Raw genomic sequence first — 20283 nt, 5'->3', positions numbered from 1 at the left:
GTCTGGAAGCGCAGACACCCTGGCCTGGCTCAGTCTCAGACTCAGTTTCAGCGAGTCTCAAATAGCCCACCCAACACTGGCACTATGACCTGGAAAAGCAGCCCGCATTACCCACATCTCTCCAGGTCCCTTGGCCAGGAAATCAAGCTACCCTCATCACAGCTCCCACAGAGGATGCACTGAGCACAGCCCCCACAACCAAGGCGGGAGGAGAGGCCTGCTTTATGAGACTGACAACTGCTCTTCCCGCTGGCATCAGAACCTGCTTGGCCTGGTTACCTGAAATCCACCTTGCTGCCTGTCTGAGCACAGACTTGAAAGCTGATTTCAGGAGTAATCCAAGGCATCACTAGGGCCTCACTTGAGGGGAACTGCCCAAAAGAGGGCACTGTTAAAACAAAGACTCTCATCTAGCTTGTCAACTGGGAGATATTAGGTTTAAAGTTTCTCCTGGGTTGAATTACGAAACAGGTTGTGAGAGGTCAAAACCTCCCTTTGGAGTTTTGAAGAACCATTAAGAAAATTAGACCTTGTTTAATGGTCTTTAATTTACATGACTTAGATTTAAGTTGCTCATTGATTTTTTTTCTAATTCTAAAATTAATTTGAAAGGAAAAAATATTAATGGTCACCTTGTTATTTGTTCAAGGTTAAGGGAAACTTAAACTATAGTAGTAGACATGATATATCTTCTCAATATGCCTTTACATTCAGATCACCCTCTCTCTCTCTCTCACACACACACACCCCCCCACACACACCATGCTACACTCATATCTTCCCCTATTTATAGCAGGGATGTGACCTGCCAGCTACCTCCTGTGCCTGAAACAGCAGCATGAAAACTTTAGTCTATAGTCAATATTAACGCCCTTTACAGTAACAAACAGTATTAAAAGCAGGGATGAGGGAAGATCACCCCTTTAACAGAGTATTTTAAAAACAGCTATTTCCCTATCTCTCTGTCAGTTTTAACACACGGATCTCCTAGATTGTTTTGTTTACTAAAATAGCTCAAGGCTTTTCCAGTTTTGTATTGGAACGGAGTGACCTCAGGTTAATTGTATAGAGTTACGGACCCCAAAGCACCTGAGCAGACATGCTGCACAAACACCTGAAGAATTAAAGTTCCCTTTATCGGTTGAGAGCTTTTCAGAATCTGAAATTATTTTTTAACCCTGGGCATTTATTTTTAACTTCCAAAAGAGCTAAACTTGTTCCTGTATCCTGATCTTGAGTCTTTAGAACCTAAGAAATGTCATCTGCTCCCATAAATTAACCACCATCTGTAAACAAGTTCATTCGGTCAGCAAACATCTACTGAGCATCTCCAGGGTGCCAGACCTTGCTGTCATACAACTCTACTGTATCCCTACGCTTTCCTTCAGCACAACCCTCTGTCCCCAGAAGCCCCCAAATCCAGCTTAAACAGGAAGAAAATCTAGCAGTTCATTAGGTAAGTTAGAAGTAAAGATCTTCAAGGTTCTTCAATAGTCCTTTGTTGAAGACACTCTGGAGATGGCCACAATGAACTGGCTTTACTCTTAACAAATTCCCTCACCTCTGCCACTTCCTATTAATTCCTATAGTAAAGCCAAAATCTGGATTCCAATATCTATAACATTCTATTCCTTAGCAGGCACAGTGGCTTATACCTATAATCCCAACATTTTGGGAAGTCAAGGCAGGCGGATCACTTGAGGCCAGGAGTTAGAGACCAACCTGGCCAACATGGTGAAACCCTGTCTCTACTAAAAGCACAAAAATTAGCTAGATGTGGAAGTGCGTGTCTGTAATCCCAATTACTTAGAAGGTTGAGGCACGAGAACCACTGGAACCCAGAAAGTGGAGGTTGCAGTGAGGCAAGATCCCACCACTGCACTCCAGCCTGAGCAACAGAGTGAGACGCTGTCTCAAAAACAAACAAAAACAAACAAAAAATTATATTCCTCACCAGATCCTAGCTACCAATGCTGACTAATCCAGTCACTTTGACACCAATGTCATCTTCACTCACTCATTCACTCTTTATTTGCTCAACAGGGGGCCCGATCCATCTGTCATCTAGAACATACCACTCCTTCTCATTCACATCCTTAAGACCTTACAGCGGCATCTCCAGCACCCAGTACAACAGCCCCAAGGCCCAAGTCTGCTACTGTTAAAAGTCAATTAGGTCTACAAACCTGAGCAAGTTCCTTAAACTTACTGAGTCTCTTCAACAAAGAAAAATAGAGTTAAATTTTAACATATTTGATTCCTGTGAGGATTAAACAAGATAGCACATATGAACCCCAAGCAGAGTTTCTGACACCAAGGGAAGCTCAACCAACGTCAGTTTATCTTTCCTCTCCCAGACCCTCATTCAGACCAGGCACCACCTCTCTCTGTGAGGCTCCCATTCCCATCACTGCCATCCTTTCCTATTTTTCCCTAATTTTTTAAGAGACAGCACCTTGCTATGTTGCCCAGACTGGACTTGTCCTGGCGTCAAGCAATCCTCTCGCCTCAGCTCCCCAAGTAGCACTACAAGTGTGCAACACTGCACCCAGCTTCTATTTTTCCCAGATGTTTGATTCAGTATCTTCTGCATACAGTCGCTCCAGTCCTCCACCTTTAACATTTACACATCTCAGAGTGCCAACTTCCTCCACAAACCATTTACAAATGGACTACATTTCTCAAACGTGACAGTGCACACAGATCACTGGGGATCTTGCTAAAAGAAAATGCAGATCTGATTCAGTAGGTCTTGGAATAGGTCCTGAGATTTCATATTTCTAATAAGTTCCCAGGCAGTATTGATGATTCTGATGCATGGCAACATTTCAAGCTACAAGAAACAAGTACTTTTGGTGGCTGGCAAGATGACCAAAGAGGAACAGCTCCAGTCTGCAGCTCCCAGTGAGATCAATGCAGAAAGTGGGTGACTTCTGCATTTCCAACTGAGGTACCCAGCTCATCTCACTGGGACTGGTTAGACAGCGGGTGTAGGCCACAGAGGGCAAGTAGAAGCAGGGTGGGGTGTCGCCTCACCCAGGAAATGCAAGGGGTCAGGGAACTCCCTCCCCTAGCCAAGGGAAGCTATGAGGGACTGTGCTGTGAGGAACGGTGCACTCCAGCCCAGATACTACCACTTTTCCAACAGCCTCGGCAACCATTCCTTTGGGTACCTATGCCACCAGAGCCCTAGGTTTTAAGCACAAAACTACGCAGCCATTTGGGCAGACACCGAGCTAGCTGCAGGAGTTGTTTTTTCATACCCCAGTGGTGCCTGGAACACCAGCAAGACAGAACCGTTCACTCCCCTGGAAAGGGGCCGAAGGCAGGGAGCCAAGTGGTCTAGCTCAGCAGATTCCACCTACACAGAGCCCAGCAAGCTAAGATCCACTGGCTTGAAATTCTCGATGCCAGCACAGCAGTCTGAAGTCAACCTGGGACGATTGAGCTTGACTGGGGGAGGGGCATCCACCATTACTGAGGACTGAGTAGGAGGTTTTGCCCTCACACAGTAAACAAAGCCATGGGGAAGTCTGAACTGGGCAGAGCCCATCTCAGCTCAGCAAAGCCGGTGTAGCCAGACTGCCTCTCTAGATTCCTCCTCTCTGGGCAGGACATCTCTGAAAGAACGGCAGCAGCCCCAGTCTCGCATCTCCCTGGGACAGAGCTCTTGGGGGAAGGGACAGCTGTGGACGCAGCTTCAGCAGACTTAAACATTCCTGCCTGCCAGCTCTGAAGAAAGCAGCAAATCTCCCAGCACAACACTTGAACTCTGCTAAAGGATAGGACTGCCTCCTCAAATGGGTCCCTGACCCCCGTGCCTCCTGACTGGGAGACACCTCCCAGCAGGGTCAACAGACACCTCACACAGGAGAGCTCTGGCTGACATCTGGCAGGTGCCCCTCTGGGATGAAGCTTCCAGAGGAAGGAAGAGGCAGCAATCTTTGCTGTTCTGCAGCCTCTGCTGGTGATACCCAGACAAACAGGGTCTGGAGTGGACCTCCAGCAAACTCCAGCAGACCTGCAGCAGAGGGACCTGACTGTTAGAAGGAAAATTAACAAACAGAAAGAAATAGCATCAACATCAACAAAAAGGACATCCACACAGAAACCCCACTCAAATATCACCAACACCAAAAACCAAAGGTAGATAAATCCACGAAGATGATGAAAAACCAGCAAAAAAATGCTGAAAACTCTGAAAACCAGAACATCAATTCTCCTCCAAAGGATCACAACTCCTCACCAGCAAGGGAACAAAACTAGACATAGGATGAGTTTGATGAATTGACAGAAGTAGGCTTCAGAAGGTGGGTAATAACAAACTCTTCAGAGTTAAAGGAACACATTCTAATGCAATGCAAGGAAGCTAAGAAACTCAAAAAAAGGTTAGAGGAATTGCTATCTAGAATCAAGAGTTTAGAGAATAACATAAATGACCCGATGGAGCTGAAAAACACAGCACGAGAACTTCGTGATGCGTACACAAGTATCAACAGCCTAGGATCAAGCAGAAGAAAGGATATAAGAGACTGAAGATCAACTTAATGAAATAAAGTGAGAAGACAAGATTAGAGAAAAAAGAATTTAAAAAAATGAACAAAGCCTCCAAGAAATATGGGACTACGTGAAAAGGCCAAACCTATGTTTGATTGGTGTACCTGAAAGTGACGGAGAATAGACCCAAGTTGGAAAACATTCTTCAGGATATTATGCAGGAAAACTTCCCCAACCTAGCAAAACAGGCCAACATTCAAATTCAGAAAATACAGAGAATACCACAAAGATACTCCTTGAGAAGAGCAACCCCAAGCCACATAATCATCAGAGTCACCAAGGCTGAAATGAAGGAAAAAATGTTAAGGACAGCCAGAGAGAAAGGTCGGGTGACCCACAAAGGGAAGCCCGTCAGACTAACAGCGGATCAGAAACCTTACAAGCCAGAGAAGAGTGGGGGCCAATATTCAACATTCTTAAAGAATTTTCAATCCAGAATTTCATATCTAGCTAAACTAAGCTTCATAAGTGAAGGAGAAATAAAATCCTTTACAGACAAGCAAATGCTGAGAGATTTTGTCACCACCAGGCCTACCTTACAAGGGCTCCTAGGGTAAGCACTAAATAAGGAAAAGAAAAATTGGTACCAGCCACTGCAAAAACATACCAAATTGTAAAGACCATCAACACTATAAAGAAACTGCATCAACTAACGAGCAGAATAACCAGCTAATATCATAATAACAGGATCAAATTAACACATAACAGTATTAACCTTAAATGTAAATGGGCTAAATGCACCCATGAAAAGAAACAGACTAGCAGATTGGATAAAGAGTCATGACCCATCGGTGTGCTATATTCAGGAGACCCATCTCACATGCAAAGACACACATAGGCTCAAAATAAAGGGATGGAGGAATATTTACCAAGCATGTGCAAAGCAAAAAGATGCAGGGGTTGCAATCCTAGTCTCTGATAAAACAGACTTTAAACCAACAAAGATCAAAAAAGCCAAAGGGCATTACATAATGGTAAAGGGATTAATGCAACAAGAAGAGCTAACTATCCTAAATATATATGCCCCCAATATAGGAACACCCAGATTCATAAAGCAAGTTCTTAAGAGACCTATAAAGAGAGACTTCAACACAATAATAAAGGGAGACTTCAACACTCCACTGTCAATAATAGACAGATCAACGAGACAGAAAATTAACAAGGATATTCGGGACTTTAACTCAGCTCTGAACCAAGTGGACTTAATAGACATCTATAGAACTCTCCACCCCAAATCAACAGAATATACATTCTTCTCAGCACCACATCTCACTTATTCTAAAATTGACCACATAATTGGAAGCAAATCACTCCTCAGCAAATGCAAAAGAACAAAAATCATAACAACAGTCTCTCAGACCACAGTGCTATCCAATTAGAACTCAGGATTAAGAAACTCACTCAAAACCACACAACTACATGGAAACTGAACATCCTGCTCCTAAATGACTACTGGGTAAATAAAGAAATTAAGGCAGAAATAAACAAGTTCTTTTTATACCACAGAAATACAAACTACCATCAGAGAATACTATAAACACCTCTACGCAAATAAACTAGAAAATCTAGAAGAAATGGATAAATTCCTGGACACAGACACACTCCCAAAACTAAACCAGGAAGAAGCTGAAACCCTGACTAGACCAATAACGAGTTCTGAAATTGAGGTAGTGATTATTGGCCTACCAATCAAAAAAAGCCTAGGACCAGATGGATCCACAGCTGAATTCTACCAGAGGTACAAAGAGGAGCTGGTACCATTCCTTTTGAAACTATTCCAAACAACAGAGAAAGAGGGACTCCTCCCTAACTCATTTTATGAGGCCAGCATCATCCTGATACCAAAACCTGGCAGAGACACAACAAAAAAAGAAAATTTCAGGACAATATCCCTGATGTACATCGATGTGAAAATTGCCATAAAATACTGGCAAAACAAATCCAGCAGCACATCAAAAAGCTTATTCACCACGATCAAGACAGCTTCATCCCTGGGACGGAAGTCTGGTTCAACATATGCAAATCAATAAATGTAATCCATCATATAAACAGAATCAATGACAAAAATCACATGGTTATCTCAATAGATGCAGAAAAGGCCTTCAATAACATTCAACACCCCTTCATGCTAAAAACTCTCAATAAACTAGTTACTGATGGAATGTACCTCAAAATAATAAGAGCTATTTAGGACAAACCCACAGCCAATATCATACTGAATGGGCAAAAGCAGGAAATATTCCCTTTGAAAACTGGCACAAGACAAGCTTGCTCAAATACCAAGCTTTTCCCCACCCAGAGAAATAAACTTGTCCCTCTGCTCACCTGAAATGTTAACATCAGGGTCTTGACAAGCTTCTGGGGCCACCTTTGTGTTTATTCTTACCTGTCCACTTCACATCTACACTTTAGCCTTTAAAAGCCTACAGGCCAGGTTTCTTGAATAAATTTCAGCATCATTCCCTTCTAGATTCTAGAAAGATTCTGAATGAAACATTCTTTCTTTCTAGAATCCACTCTAAAACCTGTAATGATCCACACAAGCTGGGAACACAGGACTTGGGTTTGAGGTTTACTCTTAAACCTCCACACTGAATAGCACTCAAGGAAAGTGGCTTCTTTACTGGGCTTAGGGGCATACACATGTTCCCTTAGAAATGCTTTATAGGTAGAGCTCCTTCTAAACAGAGTCCAAGTCCAAGTTTTGAAACAAATTAAAAATTATAATCATCATGCTCAGAGGTGAAAAAAAGAAAGTCAAGCTTTTGAGAACTGAATTCTTCTCAGGCTTAAATAAATACTCCTATATAACAAGCAGAAAGGTAAGTTAGCAAAGGCTATTTTATATAAAAATTACATTTAGAAAGAAATTGACAAGATGTTTGAAAGTATTTTAGGGTAGGCATGTTTTTCTCAATGTGAAAATAAATCAACATAAATATTTTGAAAATATCGTATCATACCATTTCTTGTGAAACATAATCTGGGCTTTTTGTATCAGCAGAATAAAAAGAAAAGTCATAGGTGAAGGTTTTGGTCCGTTCTCTTCCTGAATCCCCAGTGCCTCCTTCTGGTATCTAGAAAGAAATGATTAAGATAATAATAATAATATAAGGAATGCAGCCATTTGACCCAAATTTCCATGTTTATAACCTGACTAAAAACCATTTCATTCCTGCTGGCTTCTCTAAAAAATAAATAAATAAAATCTAAATATAAACTAAACTCCTTGCAGCAATCCAAGTTCTCTGTGATATGACCCAAGAATACTATTCTGGCCTTTTTTTTTAAATCATGATTAACTGCTAAGAACCCAACACTCCAGCCAGACTCTGTTTTTCCGGCTTCAATGATTTTCATTTACTATTCCCTCCACCTAAATCCACCAGAGCTGGGCTTTGCACAACTACGAACGTGCTATTCACATAGATCATGATGAGACTGGCACCTTCCAGAGCTGTAAGATTTGGTGGTCTCATTGAAAATTCCAGGTCAGATGTCTCCTCTTTCATGACACTTCCCTTGGGCGCTCCATGTAGAAGCAATTTCTCCTATCTCTGACAGCCTAGACTCTTCCAGGACACATCATGTTGTAAGTTTACTGCAGATACTTGCATATATCTGGTCCCCCTTGCTATATGCTTAAAGTGCACCCCAAAACCATGTTTAAAACTCATTTATATGCTCCCAAAGCCTATTTATTGGACATATGCTGAATAACTTCAACGAGCACCATATTTTCCACATGTTTCACATATTTAAGAAAAAATTGTTATGATTCTTATGAAAACACTATAAGTTTGGGCATCTGTTCTGGTTAGTCAAACACCAGATGATAAAATGTTTATAAAACTCAAGAAGCAACAAAGTAATCAAGGAAAATAGATTCCATAATGCACAAAGAAAGAGAATCATCCAAGGTCAGGGGACTTTTACCAAAGCACTGTGAGCGTATAAAGAAACATGAAGGAAAGACAAGATAATTACCAGCAGGGAATGGACAAGTGACAACTGGGTAGAAACATGAGAAGATGCGAGGCCAAAGGAAGGGAAAGCAGCACAGTGCAGGCCAGACAGAGCTGGAATGCACAAGGGTTGTGCTAAGCAGAGAAAGAAAGGCCTCCAGTGGAGAATGCCTCAGGCAAAGAGGACACCAGCGCCTCAACAGAGGAAATCAAATGATACAGAGGCTGCCCAGTAGGAAGATGGGAGCATTTCCCAGCTTCTGTCGTTGGAGATCAACTTGTACTACTTTGAAATTGGATCTCAAAGCACCCAGGCCTTTGAGCCACAAATTAATAGAAATCCGCTCCTCAGATGTGAACAGGAGTGGATCTGACTTGCCCCTGGAGAGTCATGTCGCAGAAACCCAGACCTAAAAGTTAATGACAAATATCGAAGGAGAAAGGCACTGAACCCATAAAGTACTTGATTTCTTTCCTTTTTTTGAGGTACGGTCTTGCTCTGTTGCCCAGGCTGGAGTGCAGTGGCACAAACAGGGCTCACTGCAGCCTTGATCTCCTGGGCTCAAGTGATCCTCCCACCTCAGCCTCCTGAGTAGCTAGGACCACGTGTGTGCCACGGAGCCCAGCTATAATTTCTTTAATATTAATTTTATACCCCTGTTTCCCTCCTCAGTGAAAAGCATTTAGTGTTCTTTAAAAATTTCCTAACCCAATAAGCAAACAGGATATTTTAAGTGCCAAAGGAGAAACCTGCCACCTTGAAAAAAAATTTAACTTTTTTTCCAGAAAAGAAATTTGATGATTTTTTGAAATCTTTCCTCTCCTGAGTTTTGAATAATAAATACCAGCTCTTCTTCAAAGATTACCAAACATAATCATTTTCATTAAAAATGGGAAAAATCTGGTGCCAAAGCATATTTAATGTTCACAGAACACAGTCAATTGCCAGGCTAAGTCTCCACCACAAGGACACAGGATGAAAATGCCTGGGTCTGGCATAGACTCAGGAGCTTCTAGACCAGAGCAACAGCTTGGATTTGGTTTCTAGATCAAATAAAACCAGGGATGGGAAAGGAAACGGGATCAATTCTTCTGCTTCAAGACTGAGCCCAAGCCAAGTGCAAGCTGACGTGGCTAACTGCACTGGAAATGAGGGTGTGGAAACAGCAGATGGGCTTTATTTACCCGTAAGTCATCCCCACAGTAAAGCAAACATGGGGCTCTCGGAACTGAAGCCAGACCAGGTCACTACTTGCCTTTAAGTTTGTGATTGTTGTTTTGCTTTTCTCCATCTGAATAATGAACTTGGCCTCCAAGTCCTTTTCCCTGAAACACAAATAATTCAGGACTGGTTAGAAGAGAAACAATTATTAAAAAGAAAACTAAACTAAACCCATTGGTTTTATCTACTTTTTACATATAGGAGTTTGTTTTTAAATGGATGTGAGGAGCCACCCCTGACACCACTGCTCCCAAATCCTCACTAATATGAACATGAAGACACGCAAAACGATGCCACCATCAACCATTATGACTGATACACAGCGTGTTGTTAAAACCTGAAAGAATTTCCAACTGTAAGCCAAAAGAAGAGTGAATGAAGTAACAGACACCACAAAGGGCTAAGACTCACCGAAAAAGGCAGCCCCACTCACCTTGTTACAAAGAGAAAGACACCTTAGCTCTCTACAAGATGAAAACCAAAAAAAAAAAACTGGAGTGGCTACAAGCAGGTGCTGCTTCCAGAGCGGCCAGGGCACTGTTCTCTCCTCCTGCCTTCTTTCTACATCTGTTCAGAAACTGCTGTTCTCAGAAAACAGCAGCACAGGAGAACTCCTGAAAAGTACAGATCCCTAGAATAAATGACCATACAGTTACCCAATGGAGCGTGACGCCACTGAACAAGGAATGAGGAAGACGTCTATATACTGTTATGGCGTGGCCACTGGGATATACTGTTCGGTGGAGATAAAAGATGGAGAAAAAGGTGTGTAGAAAGATACAAATTATATTTAAAAACTTCTTAAAAACCTATGTATTTTTCAAAAGGCTACCTAGGAGAAAAAGGGAAATTGAGAATAAAGACTTGGGACGGACAAGGAAAGTGAACAAGGATAGAAGCTAGATTTCTGCAAATATACTTTGATCTGAAGGTGATCTTTAGAATGATAAAAATAATTTATGCAAAACTAAAAATTTTAAAAAATAATAATAATGGCCGGGCACAATGGCTCATGCCTGTAATCGCAGCACTTTGGGAGGTGCAGAAGGACAGGTCATAAGGTCAGGAGTTTAAGACCAGTCTGGCCAATATGGTAAAACCCTGTCTCTACTAAAAAATATAAAAAATTAGCAAAATTAGCTGGGCGTGGTGGCGCATGCCTGTTGTCTCAGTTACCCTGGAGGCTGAGGCAGGAGAATTGCTGGAACTCGGGAGGCGGAGGTTGCAGTGAGCCGAGATCCGTGCCACTGCACTCCAGCCTGGGTGACAGAGTGAGACTCCATCTTAAAAATAAATAAATAAATAAATAAACAAATAACAAGCTAAAATTCAAAAGTAAGTTGAAGCAAATGAATCTTGTTGTGTACCACAAAGTGACAAACTATTTCAATTATGACTGTATATTGTAATGATATATATCCTAAAAGAAAAAGAACTACAAAGAAATCTTAAACCATTTTTAGTAATAATATTTTGGGTGGTAATGTAAGTGTCATTATTCTGAGATTTCTGTCTGTGTACTGTGGGACATTACAGGAGTAATTAATTATGCTGGTGCCCCAGAGAACCAAGGTTTTTGAAGTGGTTGAACGAGATACAAACACAAGTTTGATGAGGTTAAGTAAAAACTGTAGTCCTGGCCGGGTGCGGTGGCTCACGCCTGTAATCCCGGAGCTTTGGGAGGCTGAGGCAAGAGGATCACAAGGTCAAGCGATTGAGACCATCCTGGCCAACTTGGTGAAACCCCATCTCTACTAAAAATACAAAAATTAGCTGGAAGTGGTGGCATGCACCTGTATTCCCAGCCACTTGGGAGGCTGAGGCAGGAGAATCGCTTAAACCCAGGAGACAGAAGTTGCACTGAGCGCCAAGATCATGCCACTGCACTCCAGCCTGGTGACAGAGAGAGACTCCGTCTCAAAAGAAAAAAAAAAAAAAACTGTAGTCCTGAATCTAACTGGAAGGTGTAGCAGAAACTTCACCTTTCATCTGAAATTAAACAAACAACAAAAAAAAACTCCCTTGCTTTATCCATTGAAAAGTCCTAGAATCTTATGCTCAAATTATAGCCTATAAATGCCATTTTCCACTAAAATAAGTCAGGGTTCCTTGAAGAAGTGACTTAATTCAAATACTGAACCATCGCCTCACACAATAAAGCAGGAACACTAACACAGATCACTAGGGCTAGGGCTCTGGCAGGCACCTTGTAACACAGCTCCCATTGATCTCCTGGCACTCACACCCTGGCATGCGCCATCCCTGACCTTGAGTGGGGCTGGACCTAGTGAGTCACTTCTAATGACTAGAACACAAACACACCCAAGTGATGGTCTGTCACTTCCCAGGCGGGCTTTCAAGACTGTGACTTCCATCTTGCTGGCTCTCTGTCCTGTGCCTTCTCTCTTAGAGCCCTGGCAGTGAGAAAAGCCAGGGACCACAGAGTGAGGACCCCTGTGGACAGAGCCAGCCAGCAGGAAACAGGGGCCTGCCAGCAGCACGACAGACAGCCTGGCAGGGCATGCTCCCCAGGCCCACACTGGGACATGACGATGGGAGATGATGACTGGGCAGCCGGCTGGCACCCTGACTGCAGCCCTACCCAGCTAAACCCCACCCAGATTCCTGACCCACAGAAACTCTGAGATAACACATGCTGTGTTTATTTTGTTGTTGTTTGATTTTTTTGAGACAGGGTTTTGCTCCTGTCACCCAGGCTGGAGTGCAGTGGTGTGATCTCAGCTCACTGCAACCTCCAACTCCTAGGCTCAAGCGATTCTCCTGCCTTAACCTCCCAAGTAGCTGCGACTACAGTCACACACCACTGTGCCTGCCTATTTTTTTTTTTTTTGTAGAGATGAGGTTTGGCTGGGTTGCTCAGGCTGGTCTCAAACTCCTGAGATCAAGCGATCCACCCACCTTAGGCTCCCAAAGTGCTGGGATTACAGGTGTGAGCCACCATGCTTGGTCAATACATATTGTTTTAAGCCCCTACGTTTTGGCGTAATTTGTTACATACAAAGAAAAAACTAATACAAGGACCCTGTCAAAAGGACTCGGGAACCAACTTGCATACGTTCCTGCTGCCCAAAGTTGAGAAATCTGGGCAGCAAAAAGATAAAAAACCAACTGAAATACATAGAATATGTTTAAGCACATAAACTCATAACTTAAAAATAAAAACTTGATGGTCCCCTCTGAAGGATCAAAGGATCTGTCTCATTATTTTGAAAACTGTTAAGTAAACAGAAAGAATCAAGCATTTATCTTGCATTTCCAAAACTATCTGTACTTCAAGTAATCAAATAACCGTGAAAGAAAGCTTCTCTTTTAGAGATATTCCAGCTAAAAAAATAAAGAAGAAATGACAGAATTAAAATATCATTTTGTCACCACTGGTGAATTAATGGCTCTAGGGAGGGACCACCAATGGTTACCAGGTCAGCCACTGTGAGAAAACCAGGTACGAGGTGCATTCTACCTGAAGTACCAAGGCCCCTCACCCCAGGGTTCCTGTCCTTCCCTCCCTGGGAAGGCCTGGCTCTGACCTAGAGCTGCTCTGTAGGGAACCAGCAGGAATGACAAGTGTAAGTGAGAACATGCCAACATCCTCAGGCAGGGGAATCAGCAAAGTCTAGCCTGTGGGAAAGGCGGCAGGGTAAATGACCCAGCATATTCCAAATGATGACAAATTGCAAAGAATATAAAGATAGAAGGGAACGCTAAAGCCAAAAAAGACATTAAAGACATATCAACCAACTGGATCCCAATTCAAACAGAAAAAGCACTTTAAAAATAATAACCTTTTGGGAGGCTGAGGCGGGTAGATCACCTGAGGTCAGAGTTCAAGACCAGTCTGGACAACATGGCGAAACCCCGTCTCTACTAAAAATACAAAAAAACAGCCAAGCATGGTGGCGGGCACCTATAATCCCAATTACTTGGGAGACTGAGGCAGGAGAATCGGTTGAACCTAGGAGGCGGAGGTTGCAGTGAGCCAAGATGGCACCATTGCTCCAGCCTGGGTGACAAAAGCAAAATTCTGTCTCAAAAAAAAAAAAAAAAATTATTATGTAGGGAAATGTTAGCACTGACCAGATATTTGATGATATTAAGGAATTATTACTAATATTATAGGTGTCATAATAGTATTATGACTTAAAAAAAAGATTTTAGAAATACATATTGAAATATTTACAAATCAAATAGTATGTTGCCTGGGATTTGCTTTAAAATAATCCAGGTATGGGGAAACCAGCTAAGGGGTAACATCCTGGCCAGCTCAGATGAACAGAGGCAGAATAAACATCAGTTGTGAACAATTAAACCCAAAAAGCATTTGCAGTAAACACCATGCGGGAACTACAGTGGATTCCCAGGGCCAAGTTTAACATTTCCAAGCCTGAAAAGTGCTTCCACTCCAAACCACCAGGAGTGGGGCAATTCCAATGTGGAGCCAAAATAAGAACTGCTTCAGGAGCACCCCATGTTCATGTGGCTATAAAACAAATACGTCACAAAATTAAACCTTTCCTACAGCATTCACCTACCAAAGCACGTCCTGCTCAACAAGAGAACAAAACCCCTGGATTTATTGATATCACCGACAGCCACATCTCGAGTCCTCCCATTCCCACAGCAGGTCATTCTCAATCACTAACCTAACGTACCTAGAGCTTTCATCTTGAAACCACTATTATCAACGAATACATCTCATAACACAAAATTATCCAGTTACCTAGAAACATTAGAAGTAATTGTGGTAATGCTCACATTTACTTGTCAATTCTTGCCTATAAAACGAAGTATGTGGCTCATACCACGCCCATCACTCCTTCTGGAAGCCACCATAATTCCCTGTCTCAGAACTTTACACCTTTGGAGCAGCTAAATTTAAAGGACCCTCCACATGATCATGTATTCTAACCTGCAGGTAATAAGGGCAGTGCATTCCTAGTTTTAAATTAACATCTATTTAGGAGCACTAGGAGCGATACTGACTGAAAGACTGTTATGCAATGTGAGTTTTTATTAGCTACTTCTAACATGAAAACTGGACATGCAGGTAGGTTTCAAAGGTTTCACAACCTCCCTGAAATCCTATGCACTAGGGTGAGTGGGTGGGAAGGGAGGTCAGGAGCAGGAGGCAGGTTCACTATTCTGAGGGTCCACAGCTTTCCTCAGTTTCTCAAAGAGCTCTGTCACCCCAAAAGACAGGAATCCCTGCTCTGACCCTTAATACTCAAAATATGCTCCAGGAACCAGCAACATCAGCAGCTTCTGGGAAACTTGACAGAAATGAGGGTTCTCGGGCCCCACCTAAAACCTGCTGAATAGGAACCTGCATTTTAACAAGAACTGTAAATGATTCTGATGAACATTAAAATATAAAAAGTTTGGGAGGCTGAGGCAGGAGAATCGCTTGAACCTGGGAGGTAGAGGTTGTGGTGAACCGAGATCGTGCCATTGCACTCCAGTCTGGGCAACAAGAGTGAAACTCTGTCTCAAAAAACAATAAAATAAAATTTAAAAAGCACCGTTCTGACATTGTACTTAAACATAGTAATAGATGGGTCTTAGGTTTACCCTTATGAAATAAACTCCACAATATTACCTACTTCTTAACACTGGGAAACTCACTAACCTTTGTTCTTTGACTTTTAGGTTTTATTTTTAAAATCACATGACAGAATATGGATGGATATACCATAAGTCAGCTAACACTGTTTCTGTTCTATGCTCTTAAGTTGTATAGTGGCTTCTGACTAAGAGTAATAAATGCCTGACATAATCTGATGTAAGCTGTCATCTGAATGCCATGACACCCAGGTTCCCTCATTCTTACCCTGCCAAACTATGAGTGAGTTTTTATCCTTTCTATTTCCAGACTGTGTTTCCCAATGTCAATCTAAGGCTATAGCCAATAGTTTAAAGTCATATCAAAAAATAATTAGAGGTCATCCAAATTGAGATGGAGGCCACATATTTCAGAAAAGAAATTTCACAAATAATTTCCTAGCTTGTTTTCTTCTTTAAGCATAAAAACTGAAACAGTTAAAAAAAAAAAAAAAAAAAAGATGTGGCCAGGCACAGTGGCTCACGCCTGTAATCCTAACACTTTGGGAGGCCCAGTTGGGTAGATCACGAATCAGGAGTTTAAGACCAGCCTGGACAACATGGCGAAACCCCATCTCTACTAAAAATACAAAAATTAGCTGGGTATGGTGGCAAGCACTGATGATTCCAGCTACTTGAGAGGCTGAAGCAGGAGAATCACTTGAACCTGGGAGACAGAGGTTGCAGCAAGCTGAGATCGCACCACTTCACTCCAGCCTAGATGAAAGAACAAAACTATGTCTCAAAAACAAAAAGGTGTATCTTTGATCTAAAATTAATTTTAGTATTTATAACAAAGACGCTGGCTACAGTTTTAGCCATAAAGAGCAAATCTCTTCCTAATTCCTGAAAGTACTTATGGAAAAGCCAATATACATTTTACTGTGGAATTGAGTTCCCTGTACATTCTGGATATGAGTTCACTATCAAATAAGTAGCTTACAAAAATTTTCTCCTATTCAACAGGTTGTCTCTTCACTCTGTTTCTTTTACTGTGTGAATGCTTTTTAGTTTAACATAGCCCCTTCTGTCTATTTTTGGTTTTGTTGCCTGTGCTTCCGAAGTCTCACCCATAAAGTCTTTGTCTAGAACTATGCCCTGAAGAGCTTTCCCTATGTTCTCTTCTAGTAGTTTTGTAATTTCAGGTCTTATATTAAAGTCTTTAATCCATCTGGCGTTGACTTTTGTATACAGTGAGAGATGGGGGTCATGTTTCTTTCTTCTGCATATTCTTATCCAGTTTTCCCAGCATCAGGAAGAGGGCCCAAATGTATGTTCTTGGTGGCTTTGCTGAAAGTCAGTTGATTTCTGGGTTCTCTGTTCCACTCCATTGGTCCATGTGTCTATTTTCACATAATACCAATACCATGCTGCTTCAGTTACTACAGATTTTAATACATTTAAAGTCAGGTAGTGTGATGCCTTCAGCTTTGTTTTTGCTTAGGGTTGCTGTGGCTATTCAGGCTCTTTTTTGCTTCCACACATATTTTATAATTTTTTTTTCTATTTCTCTGAAAAATGATGTTGATATTTTGATAGGGATTGCACTGAAATTGTAAATTGCTTTGAGCAATATGGTCATTTTAACAATATTAATTCTTCTGATCCATGAGCATGGGATGTCTTTCCATCTGTTTGTGTCCTACTCAATTTCTTTCATCAGTGTTTTGCAGTTTTCCTTGAAAAGATCTTTTACCTTCTTGGTTAAATGTATTCCTAAGTATTTTTCTTTGGTAGCTATGGTAAATAGCTACCCCCTTCTTCATTTCTTTCTCAGCTATTTCATTATTGGTATATAGAAATGCTATATCCTGCAACTTTACTGAATTCGTTCAACAGTTCTAACAGTTTTTAGGTGAGGTCTTTGGTTTCTCCAAATATAAGATCATGTCATCTAAAAAGAAAGACAATGTGACCTCCTCTTTTCCAATTTAGATGCCTTGTATTTCTTTCTCCTGCCTGATCGCTCTGACTAGGACTTATGGTACTATGTTCAATAGGAGTGGTGAAAGGAGGCTTGTTTGTCTTCTTTCAGTTCTAATAGAAAAGAATTTCATCTTTTCCCCATTCACTACTATGTTAGCTGTGGGTTTGCCATAGTCTTTATTATTTTGAAAACTAATCCCATTAAAAATGGACTAGAAATGAAGAAACATTTCTCAAAAGCAAACATACAAATATCAACAGATATATGAAAAAATGCTCAATATCACTAATCATCAGGGAAATGCAAATCAAAACCACAAAGATATATCATTTTATCCCAGTTAGAATGGCTATTACAAAGACAATTAACAGATGCTGGCAAGCATGTGGAGAAAAGGGAACTCTTATACACTGTTGGTGGAAATCTAAATTAGTACTATGGAAAATAGAATGGAGACTTCTTTAAAAATTAAAAAGAACTACCATACAATCCAGCAAGCTGACTACTGGGTATTTACCCAAAGGAAAAGAAATCAATGTATCAAAGACATACCTGTGCTCCCATGTTTACTAAAGCACTATTCACAATAGCAGAGATACGGAATCATCCTAAGTGTCCAGCAATGGATGAATGGATCAAGTATATATACACAATGGAATACTGCTGAGCCATAAAGAAGAATGAAGTCATGTCATTTGCAGCAACGTGGACAGAACTAGGGGTCATTATGTTTAGTAAAATAAGCCAGGTACAGAAAGACAAATATCACAAGCTCTCACTCATATGTGAGATATTAAAAATTTGATCATAGGGAGGTAGAGAGTGGAATAATGGATATCACAGGCTGGAATGAGTGTACGGAGGTGGGGGGAATGAAGAGAAGCTGATTAACGGGTACAAACATACAGTTAGATAGAAAATAATAAGTTCTAATGCCTGCAAGCAAAGCAGTCTGACTATAGTTAACAACGGTGTATTGTAGTTTTCAGAATAGCTAGAAAAGTGGACCTGAAATGTACCCAACACACAGAAATGATGCTCCGGTGATGGATATCCCAAATACTTTGACTTGATCATTACATATGCTAATACACATACCCCATAAATATGTACACAAATATAAAATTTGTCAAAAAAAAATGTTTAGGAAAAGCAAAACCAGTGTGATCTCTATGATGGTTGGAGCTATTAAGTGTTGAAACTAATTCTTTGGTACATGTCTTCCTTTGCAGATTCTGGGAGAACTGTCAAACTTCCAAAGATTTCCAAAGGGAAAGAAAGGAATAAGGTAGGCTCCAGTACTTCCTTCCTATCCTCACCCTGCTGACCAACCCTGCTCAGCCCCCTTCATCCACTGGCGACTCTGGCTTCTGCTCTTGGCCTTCACCCCTAGGGGCTTTAACTGTCATAGGTGGCTTCAGAGTCCATGTGACACTCCATCAAACAACCTTACCCCCAACCCCCCTACCTAACATTCAGTTACCCAGTCCCATCTGATCTACCACCTGTTGAACTGGACCAGATCTCCCTACTTTGTAGGCTCTCTCCCAGGTCAGGCTACCCACACCCCTAGTCTCTTTGCCTCCAGCCTCATTCTCTCTCACACATACTCCATTCTCTGCTGCCAGAGAGCGCCTTCCATAATACACACCTTACCACGAGGCTCCCTGCTTTAAACTCCTTCAGTGACTTCCCAGAGGCTGCAGGATAAAGTCCAACTCTCAGTGCTACTATACAAAGTCCTTCATGATCTGACCCTAACTGACATTTTTATTCCAGCACTATATCCTGCCCCATCCTCTTCCCATGGCCAACTCCCAACCATCTGTCTAAATTCAGCTCAGACTTCATATGCTTGTCTCACCCACCACACTGTGAACTTTTAAAGAGTAAGGACTCTGCCTGTCTGGGTTTATATCCCCAGCCTCTGGCACAGTGTCTGCAACTTTGAGGTGCTCCTAAAATGGTTGTTAAATGTGTGAACTTTCTGAAATATTAAATAAATGGCTCTTACCCTTGTGTACTCTTTTTTTTTTTTTTTTAAGATGGGGTTTCACCATGTTGGCCAGGCTGGTCTCGAACTCCTGACCTCAAATGATCCACCCACCTCCGCCTCCCAAAGTGCTGGGATTACAGGCGTGAGCCACCACACCCGGCCCCCTGGTGTACTCTTTACCACACCCATCCTCTACCCACCTGGTCTCCCTACTTGTCCCCTACATTCTTGGTTCCTGCCTTCCCACATAGTATTGTATCTTCACACTTCCCACCCACATGTTCTTTTTCTCTTTTCTGAGATAGGGTCTGGCTCTGTCACCAGGCTAAAGTACAGTGGCACAATCTCAGCTTACTGCAACCTCTGCCTTCTGGACTCAAGCAATTCTTGTGCATTAGCCTCCCACGTAGCTGGGACTACAGATGTGCACCACTACGCCTAGCTAATTTTTGTATTTTTAGTAGAGACAGGGTTTCCCCATGTTGGCCAGGCTGGTCTCGAACTCCTGGCCTCAAGCGATCCACCCACCTCAGTCTCCCAACGTGCTGGAATTACAGGCGTGAGCCACCCTGCCCAGCCCTATCAACATTTTCAAGCAAAGCTAGTCTTGGGTCCAGTTTGACTCACCTCCTCCTGATAAACCTTTAGAAACAACACCCCTCATACACCTACCTAGTTCATCTCACCTGCATGGCTTTATTCCTGCTGATGTCATCTCTCCAATTAGTCCAGAGAAGCCCAGCCTCCTTCGCATCCACACTCTGAGTCCACTAAGCACAAGGGCACCACCCACGATCAGCACTGAGTGCTCTGTCTCCTAATTCTTCAGCTGAAAACTACAATGCCAGGCACTGAGACTTACCCAGCCTCTCAGGTCAATTTCCTCTGACATTTAAGAAACACAGCAAATAAATCTTGACATTTTTCTTATATTGCGGAAAATAAATAACCCTAAGATATTACTTGACATTAATTTGATAATAGGGAAAAATGAACTATG

At 41.9% G+C, this 20283-nt stretch overlaps 1 protein-coding gene across 7 annotated transcripts in view; it reads right to left on the bottom strand.

Moving 5' to 3' along the window:
- KIF16B (kinesin family member 16B) overlaps positions 1-20283 on the bottom strand; it is a 300381-nt gene that overhangs the window by 242130 nt on the left and 37968 nt on the right. For all 7 annotated transcript variants that reach the window (XM_064377627.1, XM_064377706.1, XM_064377528.1 and 4 more), the window contains exons 2-3: positions 9779-9848; positions 7521-7634 (exon numbers count right to left, since the gene is read on the bottom strand). In XM_064377627.1, the coding sequence (XP_064233697.1) occupies positions 7521-7634; positions 9779-9848 (184 nt within the window). The remainder of the gene's footprint in view (positions 1-7520; positions 7635-9778; positions 9849-20283) is intronic.

This window comes from Aotus nancymaae, unplaced genomic scaffold, assembly GCF_030222135.1.
Source record: "Aotus nancymaae isolate 86718 unplaced genomic scaffold, 86718_ANA_hifiasm-v0.15.2.pri h1tg000001l, whole genome shotgun sequence".
Classification (NCBI taxonomy): domain Eukaryota; kingdom Metazoa; phylum Chordata; class Mammalia; order Primates; family Aotidae; genus Aotus; species Aotus nancymaae.
Note: the sequence above shows the minus strand (reverse complement) of the source record. Positions and strands in the feature narration are given on the sequence as shown.